The sequence below is a fragment of the Piliocolobus tephrosceles genome, chromosome 7 (genome assembly GCF_002776525.5).
Source record: "Piliocolobus tephrosceles isolate RC106 chromosome 7, ASM277652v3, whole genome shotgun sequence".
NCBI classification, from domain to species: domain Eukaryota; kingdom Metazoa; phylum Chordata; class Mammalia; order Primates; family Cercopithecidae; genus Piliocolobus; species Piliocolobus tephrosceles.
In genome coordinates, this window is record NC_045440.1 from 69,019,439 (window position 1) to 69,036,327 (window position 16,889).

At 35.8% G+C, this 16,889-nt stretch overlaps 1 protein-coding gene across 2 annotated transcripts in view; it reads left to right on the top strand.

The window, feature by feature from the left end:
• Positions 1–16,889, top strand: part of PREX2 (phosphatidylinositol-3,4,5-trisphosphate dependent Rac exchange factor 2) — a 286,976-nt gene that overhangs the window by 57,278 nt on the left and 212,809 nt on the right. For both annotated transcript variants that reach the window (XM_023222397.3, XM_023222398.2), the window contains exons 2-6: positions 515–586; positions 2,256–2,378; positions 4,720–4,824; positions 9,884–9,985; positions 13,158–13,319. In XM_023222397.3, the coding sequence (XP_023078165.1) occupies positions 515–586; positions 2,256–2,378; positions 4,720–4,824; positions 9,884–9,985; positions 13,158–13,319 (564 nt within the window). The remainder of the gene's footprint in view (positions 1–514; positions 587–2,255; positions 2,379–4,719; positions 4,825–9,883; positions 9,986–13,157; positions 13,320–16,889) is intronic.

The following is a 16,889-nucleotide window of genomic DNA, read 5'->3' on the forward strand; positions in this document are numbered from 1 at the left end:
TCTATCTATCTATCTATCTATCTATCTATCTATCTATCTATCTATCTATCTATCATCTATTTTGTCAATCAGTCACTCAACCTACCTACCTATCTTCTATCTATTTATCTCTAATTTCAAAGAGGATCACTTCAGAATCTCTGGCCCTTTTGTTGTTTTATTAGAAATGCCATTTTCCATTAAATTTTGGTCTTCTTGTGCTTTGCAAGTCTTAGAAGTTTAGGAAACATCTGACTCTAAATGCTTACTTCACAACTTCGAGATCCTGATGGATAAATTTAATTTACATATAACTTGATGATTTCTGGCCCTATCCCAACATTGTAAAGGAAGTGTAATTCCCAGATAGGAGCAGCAATGCACAAGGGTTTCTGTGTTACAACAAAACAATTATACTCAATAAATTGAGTTTTACACTTTGGTTTGTTGTAAAAAAATTAGTTTAATTCTGCTCAACACCCAGTCATTTTATTAACCTAATGTTAACTTCATAATGTCTTCTTGTTTCATGCAGGCATTCTTACACCGAATGAACCAGTGTGCAGCATCAAAAGTTGACAAAAATGTGACAGAAGAAACAGTGAAGGTGAGGAGGTACAATTGGCCCTCAACCTGAGCATGAGTTTCCTATAGATAAATTTTACTGGTGCCATGGTACTTCACGGTACTTCACAGCCCTTCAGTTGATTGGCAGTTCCACTACAAGTTACTGTGCCCGTCAGTTGTATTGGTAATAATTTTAAAAAGGAGAAATAGGGCTTAGGAAAAGAGATGGGAGATTAAGAGGATGACAGAGGAGTCAAAGAGTTTTTTTTTGTTGTTGTTGTTGTTGTTGTTTTTTACCAAGGCCTTGGGAACATCTGAACAGAGGAAGAAAAATAAATTGGAGGTGGCCGGGTGTGGTGGCTTATGCCTGTAATCCCAGCACTTTAGGAGGCCAAGGTGGGAGGATCACACAAGGTCAGGAGTTCAAAACCAGCCTGACCAACATGGAGAAACCCTGTCTCTACTAAATACAAAATTAGCCAGCCATGGTGGTGCATGTCTGTAATCCTAGCTACTCTGGAGGCTGAGGCAGGAGAATCGCTTGAACCCAGGAGGCGGAGGTGGTGATGAGCTGAGATTGCGCCATTGCATTCCAGCCTGGGCAACAAGAGCGAGACTCTGTCTCTAAATAAATAAATAGGAGGCTAAGAACCTCAATGTCTTTGAGAAGGAGGGAGCTGAGCCATATAAGAGGATGGTTAGAGGTGGCTCAGGAAGGCAGGGTGTGAGCAGACATGACTTCCGGTCTCTGTGATCACTAAAGAACAAAAGATTTCAATGGTTCACTCCACATAATATCCTTAATTCAGAAACAGATGTGTAATCGTTTCTTTTAAACTGTAAGGAAGGAAAATTGTGAACAGTTTTGAAAAAAAAAAAAAAGATGGTGAATGAAAATTAATTGTATTATAATGATTACTCATTTAAATTTTATGTACTATTCCTGATATTTATGATGCTAACTTATTGTTTTATTTTGCTGGAAATACAGAACATTCTAAGGATTTTTAAAGATTCCTCTGACTCTATTTCCCCATGAGTAAAATACCTAACTTTTAAATTTTCCTCCCAGGAGAATATTTTAGTTAGCTTGCTTTTGATCGTAAGCTAAAGAAACCTCTTACTCAAATTGAATTGAAGACACTTTTGCTCACACATCAGGGACTCCAGACAGAGGAGAAGGTTTAGCACCTGTGACCCAGAGAGGCCAGCAAGGTCGCTACATCCTCTCCAGCTAATCACTGCCACCCAGGTTATCAGCTTTGTGCTCAAGCTGGCTCTTCCTGTGGCTGCAGAATGACTCTGCAAGCTGTCCCAGGTTTTACTTCTACATGTGGCACCTTCCAGAGGGTAAAGAGGACTGTCCATTCTGGTGTGCCCTCTTAGGAGTGTAGATGCCCTTCCCAGAAAAGCCTGCTGGCAACTCTACTGGTTTCCATGCAGCCCAGCCTTGAGAAGGGAGTGGGATACCTGGCTTGGATTGGGCAACCGAGGCCTTGCCCTGGTTCCTTAGTAACCATGGGCTCGTGGTTCCCAGAGTTGTGTCAGCGGCGTGGAGGAGACGTCCAGACAAAATTGAGGCTCTGCTGGCAAGGTGGGAGGAAGGCATGGATGTGCAGTTTTCGGGTTGGAGAGAGAATACTATGCTATCATAGACTTAAAAAAATTGCTTCACTACTGAGCTTACTTACACATTTGTTTATTTACAGATGTTGTTCTCAAACATTGAAGACATCCTTGCAGTACATAAAGAATTCTTAAAAGTCGTAGAAGAATGCTTACATCCCGAACCTAATGCTCAACAAGAAGTGGGAACCTGCTTTCTTCACTTTGTAGGATAAATTTCTGTTAATTTTTAAAGTTCTTTTCCTCTAGATTTTAAGATTTAGCTCTTGGCATAGTGGTGTGTGTGCATTCAGTATTAGAAGTAAAATCTGACAGCAAAAGTTTGGGGTCTTTTAAGGCCAATGAAATCTTCCACTTAGAGCCAGAAAAGGGGAGAGTGCCTCACATCATCCATTTTACTGAAGAATAAACAGCCTTTTCTTTTCCCCGACAAGTTAGTTCTTCGCATCCTCTGTAGCTTTGAATTCTAATGAATATTCAGGCTGTTCATAATGAATGAATTTTTATGTTTCTCTCAAACATAGAGCATTTTTCTTTTGAGGCAGAAAATCCTCACTCCTATAATGGCACGATGAGCCTTTTATTAGTCAGAATGTTCCCTTGTTAATCAACTTGTGACAAACCTGGAGTTGAATAAACCCAGTAGCAGGAATTTTCCCCAAGGATGATTTCTCAGAAGATTGTACTGAGCAGTGCAGATGCAATAACCAGCCAGCATTCAGTTGTTTCAAATTACACATCCTGTGCCTATATGATCATTTTCATCTCTTTATATATGATGCCTGAAATTATTTATGCAATTAATTTGCAAAATAAAAAGACACCTGTGTGGTGAAAATTGTTTTCAGAACTAAAGGGCATTCACACCAAAAAAAAAAAAAGAGAGAGAGAGTGTTGATATTTATACCATTGCGTTGATGCTAATTTTGAGAATACCAGTATAAATCCATGTATTTATCAAAATGCTAGACAATTAATGTTTTGTTTAAAAATGTGTAAGAGTATTTAGTCATAGAAATCAAATTTTGTGTGCTTTTAATTTTCCATCTAGTCTTTTAGAAAGGTTTTGATAGTAGTTTCAAAATCTGTCTTTATGTAGTAAGCAAGCTCTGTGTTCTTTTTATAATCAGAAAATATGTCATAAAAATAATTATATTAAAAGGAGAGGCTCATGGGGTATAGGAAGATCAAGCTGTGTTTTTCTTGGGCACAGCTGGAAGCCACGGGTGTTTGTGTCCACTCACTTAAGCCTGCTTTATTTCACGAAAGAATCAAAAGAATCAGAATCTTCTGCCAGCTGGAGTAGTTGCTATCTCAGTCCAGGGCTGTGCCTGGGAATCTTGCACCCTGACATCCATTTCCTTAGTAACACTTTATGAATCTGTCATCCCTGAATTTAGCTAAACTATTTCTGAAGTTATTTTATTTTTCTGGCTCGTATCATTTCTTGAGATAAGTGATTGAATACATTTTCTGCTGGTTAGAGAAAGTAGCATTTAATGTTTCTAAATGCATGCCTTTAAAATTTCAGTGGGCACACTTTTGTTCTAATATTTGACCAATACATTTTTTGTGTCTTTCTTTTATCGGTACTCTTTTCATGATAAGGCACTTTGAGAAAATCTTACAAATAGAAGGGAGCTTAGAGATCATGATGGTACAAATTCTCTTGTTTTAAAAGAATATCTCCTATTTATCTATGAAGGCTGTTTATTTTGTTCCTACTTTAGTGACAGCTCTGTTAGAAAATCTCTATGATGATCCAAAATCTGCCCATCACTGCCCTTGCAACATCCACCTAAAGGTCCTAGTTTTATATTTGGAGCTACATGGGACTGTCAGTCCTTTACAACATAACGCTGTTTGAAAGTATTCATGATTTCCTGACTTTTCTATACCTACAAATATGACTCTCTGAAACAGCCTCTCAGATGTAGTGTCTTCAGGGTCTGTCATTCTCTTAGTTGCTTGTTGCTAGATATTCTTCAGGTTGTTAGTGTCTCTCTTAAACACAACTGTCTAGACTGGTGTATATGAACCACAGGGTCCTGTGTTTCTCTATTTCTATATGATCTGGCACTTGTTTTGCCTTCACCTAAATGACTTTCTTCCCTCTCCCTGCCTAGGAATCATGGATTTATATACCTGGACCTTGCTCAGATTGTTTGACCTTTCTTCTGCATACATTCCTTATTCAGTTTTCATAAATAACAGCAAGAATATGTATGTAATTTATTCCTCTTTTTAAGCTGTAACTGAATCCTCATGACAAAGCTCAGCCCTCTCTTTTCTGTGCTTTGCCACCCTTTGGTTCATTTGTCTACTTGAATTCCTCACGACAGAATATAACTGATATATGTCTATCTCCCTTTTTAGGCTATTCTTCATGGGCCAGGGAAAATAAATAAAATTTATATATAGCTGTATACATGCAGTATAGCTCTTAAAACGTAGTAAGCACTCTGAAGCTTCTTTATGCATATCACATAGGTTAAAATTGCAGAATGCTGAATCAAATGACTAATTTATTTTTACATGAATTCACAGAAAGACAAGTTTCGTATCTATGATGAATACTGTAGTAACCATGAGAAGGCACAAAAATTACTTCTTGAACTCAACAAAATAAGAACAATCCGGACATTTCTTTTGGTAAGTGTATATTTATGTGTTACTCTATGTTGATATGTGTTGTTAGGTCCAGTGAGAACCAAGGAATAGCATCAATATGGTGTAAAAATCTGTGGGATACCTCTGTTAGCATCCCCAGGTGAGGAAGCAAGAGTCCTTTGATAAAAACAAAAGTGAGAGCTGGAATGAGCTTGTGTTTGGGGAAGTACCACTAATGCCCCCTCGTGGTTGATAATGAATTATCTGTGAGACCCCACAGGTTCCTAGTGAGAGGAGCTTCTGCCAGAGTTCATCACTGCTTTATAGCCCCAGTTCCGTAGGGCGTCCTTTACTTCTGCTGAGAGAGCTGTAAGTAGGGCAGTAACAGGAAGGAAGCAAATCATGGATATGATAGAAAATAAGTGTAAAATTTAACCTTTCTCCTACATACATTTCTTATTTTGTTTTCATAAAAACAACAAAAATATGTGTTTAATTTCTTTAGCTTAGCACAAATAAGTGCGTATTTTGACTGTCATGGGCAAACTAATCGCTAGTGAAGAGCAGATTATAATTGTGCGATTCAGTGATATTGAGCAGAGTGTGGAGTTGTACAGCCATCCCCCAAATTCAGTTTTAGATCATTGTTGTCACCTCGGAAAGACCTCCATGTCCCTTTCCAGCCTATCTATGTTCCCACCATTAGCACCAGGCACACACTGATTTGTTTTCATCCCTATAGATTGCCTTTTCTGGAGATTTTATATAAGTGGAATCATACAATGCAATCTTTTGTGCCTGACTTCTTTCACTTAGTAAAATGTTTTCAAAGTTCATTCTTGCTATAGAATGTATCCATTTTCATTCATTTTAATTGCAAAATACTGTTCTATTGTATGGATATGCTGTATTTTGTTTATCTATTTGCCAGTTAATGAAAATTGGGTCTGGATCCAATTTGGGCTCCTATAAATAATGCTGTTACGAGCATTTATGTTCAAGTATTTGAATGGACATAATGTTTTTATTCTTTTGGGTGACATTAAAAGTGGAATTGATGCCTGTATTGTGTAATAAGCTCATGTTTAACTAATTAAGAAACTGCCAAACTATTTGTCATTGTGGCTGTGCCATATTTACTGGCAATGCATGAGGATTCCTGTTTCTCTATATCTTTGCCAACACTTGGCATTTTCAGTTTTTCTCATTATAGCCATGCTAGTGGGTGTGTAGTGCTATCTCATGGTCGTTTAAATTTGTATTTTGCCAGTGACTAATTACATTAAGCACGCTTTCATGTGCTTATTAACTCTTCATGTCTTGTTTAGTGAAATGTTTATTCAAATCTTTTACTCATTTAAAAATTGGGATGTTTATTTTATATTGAGCTATAAATGTTTGTTATTTCAGAGCTAAGTCCTATGTCAGATATATAATATGCAAATATTTCCTCCCAGTGTTGTCTGTTCACTTTTAAAATATCATCTTTTTAAAATCAGAAGTTTTAAATTTTGATGAAGTCTAATTTATTACATTTTTTTCTGTTATGACCATGCTTTTGTTGTCATATGTGAGAAATCTGTATTCAGGTCTCATACTTACTTTTTTTCCCTTTATTTTTCCCCTTTTGATGCTATTGTGATTGAAATTATCTTAATGTCATTTTAAAATTGTTCATTGCTAATATATAGAAATTTAATTGACTTTTGTTTATTGATCTTGTGTCCTGCGATCTGAATTTATATATTTGTTAAGTAGTTCTTTTGTAGCTTGTTTAGGGTATTTTGCATATAGGATCAATTATCTGATAATAAAGATGATTTTACTCCTTCCTTTCCATTGTGGATGAATTAGTTTTTTTTCTTGCCTTATTGCACTGGCTGGAACCTTCAGTATAGTGTTGAATAAAAAAGTGGTAAGAGCGGGTACTCCTGCCATATTTCTAATCTCAGTAGGAAAACATTTAGTCCTTCTTCATTAAGTATGATGTTTGCTATCAATTTTTTTGGTAGATGTTCTTTCTTATGTTGGATAACTTTTATTATATTTGTAGTTCATATTATATGATGTGAATAATAATATTCATATATATTGACAATGCTATGAATTCCTATTCATATTATTCATATTGTTTAATGATCCGATTATTGAAAATGAGATATTGAAATCTCCATGTATAATTAAATTATCTATTTTACCCTTTAACTCTGTCCATTTTTGTTTGCTTTATTTTGGGACTCTGTTAGATATGCACACATTCATAATTGTTATATTCATATTTCTATTTATCATCACGAGGTCTTCTTTGTCCCTGTGGTATTTCTCCTGTTAAAGTCTATTTTTCCTAATAATATTATAACTGTGATAGCTCTCTTACTATCTTTATCTGTTATATCGTTTTCTGTTATTTTACTTACAAGCCATTTAGGATCTTTAAAATGTCTCTGGCAGATGGCATATTGTTGAGTCTGCTTTTCATCCAGTCTGACAGTCTCTGGGGTCCTCAGTTTGTTTGTTTTTAATGTAATTATCAATATGATGGTATTTACATGTACCATTTTATTATTTTTTCCTAGGTGCCTTTTTTGTTTGTTTCTTTGTTCCTCTTTTACCAACTACTTTTGTGTCAATCAAGCATTTTTTGTGTACCATTTTGATTCCTCTCAATTTTTAAACTGTATTATTAGGAGTTTTTTGGTGATTGCTCTAGGAACTACAATATGCATCTTAACATATCAGATCCATGTTAGGTTAATACTGACCTAATTCTAGTTAAATATAGGGGAAATTTAGCTATAATATTTCCTGAGTAGAAATGGAAAATGTTCCATTTCTTCTCTCCTCTGTTGTGCTATTATCGCCATATATATTACATTATATATGTTATAAACTTCACAATACAGTGTTACAATTATTGCTTTCTATATTTTTCTGCAGTCTTTTATATTTATGTAAATATTTACCATCTCTGGTGCTTTTATTTCTTCCTGTGTATTTGACTCTGATATTAGACTTTTCAGCCCTTAGTACTTCTTATAAGTCATTTCTACTAGCAATGACTTTGCTCAGTCTTTTTTTTTTTTTTTTTTTTTTTGTTTAAATCTGCGAATGTCTTTATTTTGCCCTCATTTCTGAAGGATAATTTTACTTGGACATAGAACTTTTTGACTGATAGATATTTTTCTCAGTCAGCGCTTTGAATATGTCATTCTACTACCTTATGGCTTCCATTGTTTCTGATGATAAGGCATCTGCTATAATTGTATTGTTGTTATACTTTATATGATGGGACATTTGTCTCTTTTTTGCTGCTCTCTAGATTTTCTCTTTGTGTTTTTCTTTCAGTAGTTCAATGATGTATTTAGGTGTGGGGATGGTTGTACATTTCTTATTTATAGTTGAGCTTTTTGAATCTGTAGATTAATTTTTCATTAAATCTGGGAAGTTTTTAGCCATTATTTTAGAAATATTTATATGACCCTTTGTTTTCTTCTTTAGTGACTCCAATTTACATACATGTTGGTAAGCTTAATGTTTCCTCTTGGTTCCTGACGCACTTTTCATTTTTCTACAATCTTCTGGGCTCAAGCGATCCTCTTACCTCAGCCTCCCAAAGTGCTGAGATTATAGGCGTGAGCCACTGTACCTGGTCAGGAAACATATTCTTTATATATGTATAAGGAGCTAGCTCTCCTAAGCCAGTCTAAAGTGGTAGCCAACCTGTGGGATTATGAATTGAGTTCACAATCTATACAGTACTAATACACAAGGCAATAAAAGTGGGCTAGACAGCCCTGAGTGATTTTAGGGCACTTCAGTACAGAGGTAGGTGAGGGGACGGCTGCTATAATTTACAGGGATGCTAACATACTGGAACGGAAACATCACTGGAAATATAACGAGATGTAGATGGTTGTATTTCATAGGATTCCTTTGGGGGAAAATACCAAATATAGTTTGAAATAATATTTTGATAGCCCGATTGCAGTAGGGAGTGAAACCCCCAAAGAGGATGCTTGTGTAAGAGCATGTGTTTGCTGCTATGTCATCTGTGGGGTCTGGGTAAAGTTACATTGATAGTGCTGATTTTGCTGACTTGGACACACAAATTGAGGCTGATATTCAGTTGCTCAGGACAGCAGAAAATTGTTCTGCTACTATCGGTCTTCCTTTTGCATCCTTTCCTGATCAACACTCAGCCTTTCCTCTCAATGAACCTGAAACAGTACTTTGAAAATTGTGGTATGAAAGTTGCTAACTTAGCTTGATATTTGAGGGGCTCTCTTCTCCCTCTGTTAGATATTTATTAAATAATTTGTCTGTTGTAGGCACTGCAGAAAGAAGGTTTGGACAAGTTTCAAGTCTGTTTCATTGCATGTTGCTTATGAAGGTGAAGGCTTTATTTTTCAGAGTCAGTTTTCTCTTGACCACCACTTTATCATCAATGAAAGCTGCTTCAGTTTCACCCCACTCTGATTCCTGATTTTGAGATTTCTTCTTTCACCTTGCCTCTGCGGAGATCCTGTCTGACCTCCTTCTCTGACACTGGCTGCCCAGCGTCTTTGGTGCAGTGTGATAGCAAAAAATGACTCAGAGATCATTTGCTTAAAACCTGACCTATTTATGGAGAGGAAAACTAGAATTCTGAAATCAGCCCAAGTTGTATCACTTGTCAGTTGCAGAGCCTGAGTTAGAACCTAACTGTCTTGATACTTGCCCTTCTACAACATAATATACCTTTCTTATAAGCAAAATCGATCTATCTATTTATGTGTCAATCATCTGTTTATCCACCACTTATCCATCCATTCATCCATCCATTCATTCATCTCTCTCTCTCTTTCTCCACCTCTTTTTCCTCAGACTTCATACTCAGGGGAATATAAGTTCATTAATTTTTAAGATACAGATTCACAACACAGTTCTGTAACTAGTATTTCTCTTTGTCTCTCTGTGAGTGTTTGTGACTGAATATGCTTTTCTTAGAGAAAAAGTATATAAAGACATATGCTTTCACTAGTTTTCAGCATTTTATGGTAGAAAAACGTTTTGCTGCCTGAGATTTTAAAAATGTAATTAATTATGATTATTTTCACCCCAGAACTGCATGCTGCTTGGAGGACGGAAGAACACAGATGTTCCCTTGGAAGGATATTTAGTAACACCAATACAAAGAATATGCAAGTACCCTCTCATTTTGAAGGTATTTTATGTGCTACCTCATTGTAGCCATTTCCTTGTACCTACATGTTTTGCTGATGATCTTTTTAAAAAATTATTTTAAAGAGTCTGATATTCTAAAGGAAGGGCAGACCATGAGTATTGGAAAAAAGTGGTCATTTTGTCACAAATTTATATATAGTGTAGGAAACAGATTTTCAGTGGAAAAGCCACTGAAAGAGCTTTTGGTGCTCTTTGTATAAAACATACTTAAGTTTCATTTAGAGGAAATGCATTAGCTTCAAGATAGATCCCATTAAGTTCATTATGACTAGTTTATATAGCATTTTGTAGGGCCTTTTATTTTAAATAAATCCACTGCTGGTATATTTTTGATTTCCTTAAACTTTGATGACTTTGTGATGCTAATGAAATTATGGTCAAAATTATATAATTGCATAGCCAGAATTTAAAATTATTATTAAAGGGAATAGTGTGGGTCGCATGAGACAATAAATGATAGAATGTGGAATGAGATTGCTAAGAAAACATTGCCTCTAGAAGATGTAAAACATCCCACTAATGGTTGTAGATTTGTTGCCTCATTATTGTAACCACAATTTTTATTATGTAAAATATACTGTAAGGTGCCAACTACTTATTGCCCTTACTGCAACGGACCTATGAATAGGTCAAGACAGCAATTTTTGAAACTACATTTTTTGGAACCATAACATCAGGATAGGCAGCCTGGGATAGTGGTTAAGCACATGAACTCTGAGTTTAAATCCCAAGTATTGTGCTTACTGGACAAGTAATCGAACCTCTTAATGCCTTGGTTTTTCATTTATGAAATAGAGATGATGATGATGATGATGATGATAATGATGATGATGAAATTATAGCATAGACCCGTGGGAATGTGTGTACGTATGTATGCATGTGTATTCTGAATACATATATATGCATATATATAGGATTATATAATAATAATGATTAATTTAACTATTTTATAAAATCAATTGGTATAGTATGTACATTATAAGTATTAGCCATTTTTATTCATATCTATTTGATTCTGATTTATTTTAATATATAAATTACTACTTGGCATCTAAACTTCAAAAAATACTCAGAAATACTAGAGACGTATTAACTAGTGTTTATACTGATTTGCTTTTTAAGAAATAAATGTTGAATTTGAACTAAAAATATAGTTTAATACAACTCTTGTCAATTCCATAAATTGGGTATCTGTGTAAATTTTATTTGAAAATGTTTGTTCCTTATTAAAGAAATAAAAGTCTAGCGTTGCTTGCTTAAGCCATAAAAAGCCTCAGAGAGGCTGACACAGGAGTCCCCAGCTCTGCAGAGGGAGTATTGTTGCAAATGTGTCTCCTTTCTTTCTGAGAATCCCTACAGACCTCTGACTTGACTCAGTGTGCCTGTGTACTCATAACTGCAGTTGTTCCTGACCCTGATTTTGGAATCCTAAGGGATTTGTTTAAGAAGGGATAGGGAGATTAAAAGGTTACATCCTGACAAAGTGGTTATTCTAAATTACTCATTTCTGATTAGGGATGAACTCAGGTATTTGAACTGACCTCTCAGAAGGAAGCATCGTGGATGCGTCCTTTCTTAGCCAGAAGGTCAGTTCAGAGCCCCTTCAAGCAGTGGATGGTTGACCTCCTTTCCCTTTTCTGGTAGATTATCTCCACAAAGAAACATGAAAAACTGTTAACTCATGTAATAGATACGTTGGCGTTGATATTTGTCTCTGTTGTACCATCAGCTGAAAAATTCTGCTGGGGTTTTCTTTGATTTAGGGTGTTTCATTTATTTGGAAAAAATATTCTATGGATTAGGCTGTAATGTTAGGAAAAGATACATTGATGTTATTTGCGGAGCTTGAAATTATTGAGTTGGTCAATCAACATTGGGTTCTTAGCAAGTAATGGCTAACAGATTGTAGTGATGGTTTTCTCTCACTATTTCACATTATGCAAATTCATATTCAACTCCTTAGATGATTGGACCCCAAATTATGGCCTGTAGACTTACTTGACCACTTGACGTAATTTACAGGTGCCTCTACTCTTTACAGTTTCTGAAGAAGCCTGCATGTCTCATTATGGATTTATCCCAAGATTTAAACCTTGTCTTGGGAGTGATATAATATGTATTCCTCTGGTGTTAGCTCTGCAGAACAAGGTGTGAACATAACGAATTTAGGGTCCAAGTTTATGGCAGAATTTTCAACAATAACAGAACTCAAAAGAATATAACAACTGCATATTTTCACACTGTTTGTTGAGAATTTAGAAAATTCTTTTCAAGACTTGCCTCAGGATTTCTGCAATTGTGTTAGTTACGTGATGATGGCAACTGTAGTAAGGAAACACACGACTAATTAAAAAGCAATGTGGTCCCAACTGTCTAGACAGTGGGTGAAGATGTTTAATTTTGTGCTTTTAAACATCTAACAATGGCTTTCAATATGTTTAAGAGATTAAAGATTGTTCTAGTTTTGATGAGTGGGAAAAATATAAATAAAAAGACCGTCCCAATACCCTAAATACCAAAAACAAAAAAGGAAGCTATTGAGGGGTAGATGGTAGTTCATTCATCACATAGAATAAGCCTGAGTAATTGGAAAAAACAGCATAAATTGCTCCTTTAATGATGGAGTATTGTAGAATTTATAAATTATCTTGTTGTAGTAGAAGACATTATTTTAAAATTTTACTTTATGACATATTTTTATAGTTTCTCAAAAATATTAGAAAATAAGATGTTTAAATTATTTTTGAAATTATGACATACTTAAAGATTTGTTATTCTGTTGAAGACTCTAGAAAAATGAAATTAACATGTAAAGATGTACTTCTGTTAGAACAAAAGTCAAATTATTAAAAACATAAAAATTTATGTTCCCGGTAAGGTATTTGACCATTCAAAAGGAGGAACCTAACTTAATTTTTAAAAACAAAGTAAGTTTGAGGAAAAATTAAAGTGACTGCAAAAATGTGCATCTGGGTTACACTTACTCATTGATTCAAACTTTTGTTTTTGATCTTAATCTTAGAGGAATTTGTGATGTCACTTATGGAAGTGGCTCTCACGATCTTTGCAATTTTCATTTCCTGGTCAGGCTGAACCTGCTGTACCAGAAAGCTGAAGATCAAAGGGCAATTTGTTTTTTTGTGTATAAACAGGAGTTGCTGAAGCGGACTCCACGGAAACACAGTGACTATGCAGCAGTGATGGAAGCCCTCCAAGCCATGAAAGCTGTCTGTTCCAACATAAATGAGGCCAAGAGACAGATGGAGAAGTTAGAAGTTTTAGAGGAATGGCAGTCTCACATTGAAGGCTGGGAGGTACATTCACTTTGCTCGACAATCGAGCTTAAGATAGTTTTATGTTGCAGGCCTTGTGCAGAATTACTGGTGTCGGATGGTACCATAAATGGTCATTTTCTTAGATATTTCTTGAGGACTACAGTCAATTCTGAAAAGTGCTCACTTTCATCATTATTTTAAAGTATCTTTAAGGTGGTGGTTAATTGACTTAACCTTGACCGAAGAAGTTTGTGATGGAGCCAATAGATACTATGTGGGCTATAAGCTTTAATATTTTAGCATTTATGCATCATGATGATTCTGTTCCTCTCTTAACTTTGGCCATAAGTACATAACCTGAATCCTGGGAGAGTGAAGAAGGGACAGAAAGTTCAGTAGGTGTGCTGTGATATTATTTTCAGACTCTAAATTACGTGTTCACTTAACCTCTTTGTTTTGATTTCTTCATTTATAAACTGAAGAAACTGGCTATGATCTTATTTTTAAGGTTTATTCAAGATGAAAAATGTTATGACTTCCTGAGTCATTAAGGAAATTTTTTTATGCCAAAAAGAAGAGTATAGTTAAAAATCTGTAAAATGTTTTCAGCTAATGGTAACTTTGATTCCCAGTTATTTCATGGGGTTGGAGTCCTATGTTACTTTACTACTATGCAAAGAATGAACTCAAATTCTGTCATTACGTTGCCTTAATTTAAATGAGTATAAGCTTTGGACTAGGTCAAATTTTTTCTTGTTACAAAGTAAGCAATTAAGATAACTTTTAAGTATAGGAAAGATTGAAAATGCTCCTAGCCAAATACTGTTATCACATAAAACTAAGTGGATTGCTTTATCTTTAAGGCTTTAGATGAATTTGTTTCTTACCTTTGATATGTTAGTTTTCATTTGGACCTAAAATTATGTCCACCCAGATATGCAAAGAAACCTCAAACATTGACCTTAAGGAATTCTCCCGTTTGTCCCTTCTCTCCTATGAATCTTTTAAAATGCTAACTGGGGTTGTCCTAGCTTCTTCTTTGTCTAACTCCTTCCATTTCAAGTGTCCAGAGTGCCCTCACATTCAGCATGAATGCTGCCTCTTTCAGGCGGCTAAAATGGTTGTGTGTTTTACAGTTAATTCATGATGATTATTTCTTTCCTGGGGAGCTGTTGTCCTGCTGTGATGAGAAAAATGGACTCCAGTTTGCTTTTGGAGTTCTGTTGTCACTCAAACACTGGAAGAAAAGTGGAACTTGCTTTAAATTGCAGAATTTGTCAATGAAATGTGCCAGGCCTTTTACTAAAACAAAAACTTCAGAGATTTTTTTTGGCATTCTAAGGAAATGGAATCTGTCATAATTTTGTTTCATCCTGGTGTATATCCTAAACATTGAGTGTACTGCAGAAATGAGAGATTCCTTAAAAGTTATTGATACTGTTTACACAGTATACACCAGTTACTCAAAGGAAGAATGAATGTAGGTGGAATGTAGGTGGAACTATATCATATGTAGCCCACAACCGAGGGTGCCTGACTTCACCAGCTTTCGTGGTTTTATGACATTCTGAGAGCAAGAGAAAATGGGACAGGGAAAACTGGATGGAGTTAAGGAATTCTGTTGTGTATTCAGAGAAATTAGAGAAGAATGTTGCCACTTGTTAGGTATAAGAACTTGGGTAAGTTAAATAGTCCTTGTTTTTAAATTCTACAGTCAGTTCCAGGAGGCACAGGGGAGATAATATGAAAGTTGGGTTCCAAGAAAGTGATTCCAAGAAGTGGCAACATAAATTCTACTTGAGTAGGATTTGACAATGATTGCGAAAGACAGCCATACGGAGATTGAGAGTTTTGGGACTTTGAGGGAGTGCAGCTTGGAGCAGGGCCCAGTCAGTGGGTTTGGCAATTTGTGATAAGAACTCCATTGCCTGTCCCAGTCCACCACCCCATCGAGGGGGGCAACTTGATTTTCAGGCCTGGTCCCTTCTGGGGAGTTTAGGAGAAATTGCTAGTCTCATAGGACTCTCTGCAAGGACACAGAGTCACACAGGCTGAATTCAGGCCCTGGGAGGAAGCTGTAATGAGTTAAGAGCTGTCTTTGACTTGCTAATGGGAATCCTTGCTCAGCCTGCGGAAGCCTTGTGTATCTGTGGAGAGGCTACCTTAGGGTTAGGATGCGGAGAAGTTCAGATGGAGGGTGGCATGACAGTTACAGAATGCAGAGTTCCCTGATGAGTTTTTGAGGTTAGGAGTCTTGGGCTCATGCTAGGAAACAGCTCCTTCTCCGGCTCCTTCCACAGGCTCCTGCAGACCCCGTTCAGGGCCTCCTTAGGGAGGACACTGTTCCTTCCGTAACTAAAATTATTTGATGGAATCCAAGTCTGATATACCATGAATTTGCATTATTTCTATTATAGGTGTATTTTTCTGTCATTTAATTATCTGTGGACTTACTTCACTGTTAATCAAATGAAAGCTTTCGTTTTAAACAATAACATCTCTTAGGCACAATGTTCCTATCTAGTATTTTGTGTTACTAAATTATTTACATTCCCGAATGTTGAATTTAGGTAAACAAGCAATTGAAATTTATTGTTTGCAAAACATACGACAGTGAGAAAAGTATGGCTTTTGAGCAGAGTTGGTTTTTAGTCTGGACTCTAACCCTTTGTTTGGGGATGATATATAATTCCTCTCCTATATGGAGTGTGGATTATTGCAGAAGTCAAATGAAATAAGTAAAAGTGCTTTGAATACTGTAAAATACTACGCAAATATGAGGTAGTATTTTAAAGCTTTAAAAAATTCCCCTCATTTGTCTAATATATGCACCTATCTACTGAAGGTATTATAGTACTTGGGGTTATATGATTGTAAGCAACAGAAACTAAAAGAAAAATTAATTTAAAAGATTGGGTAGCTTGCAGAGTCAACACAAAAGCTACAGCGTCAGACCGGAGAAGGGTGTCTAGGCGGCTGAAACTATTTGACAGTCTCATCCATGCCCTAGCTAAAATGAATAGGCTGTAATAATTTTTTCCATCTTTATATGACTACACTCAAGATTGAAGATCAAAATCCAAGATTCAACTAATCTTGCTTGGGTGAATTTGCTAAGGGAAGGGCAGAGGAAATTGACTGCCAGCCCTCCAATTTCTTTTTGGGGAAATAACTGATTCTCCACTGTATGCATTATAATCACATACAGTGCATTATAATCATCTCCACAGTTGGCTGATATGCTATACCCTTCATTGAATAGATTTAAAAAATGAAGACTATTTAACTTATCTGAGTTCTTATAACTAACAGGTGACAACATTTAGATCTGAAAATAGGCAGCTTCACTCTAAAGCTTATATTCCTTACCATGTGCTATTATATCCACTCAGATACAAATTTGGCAGATGCTTTGGATTAAGTTTGTTTTCCTGCTTGTCTTTTAAAAGTAAGTTGATTATCAAAATTAGGTTTTTGTCAGCGTTTATGTAGTAACTGCCACCACAGAAAATCTATACTGTATGTTTTATTTGTTCATTTTTGAAGTTACGCCTTTTGTTAGTATAATTTATTATATCTCAGTCATATAAGTTATGCAACATTCAGAAT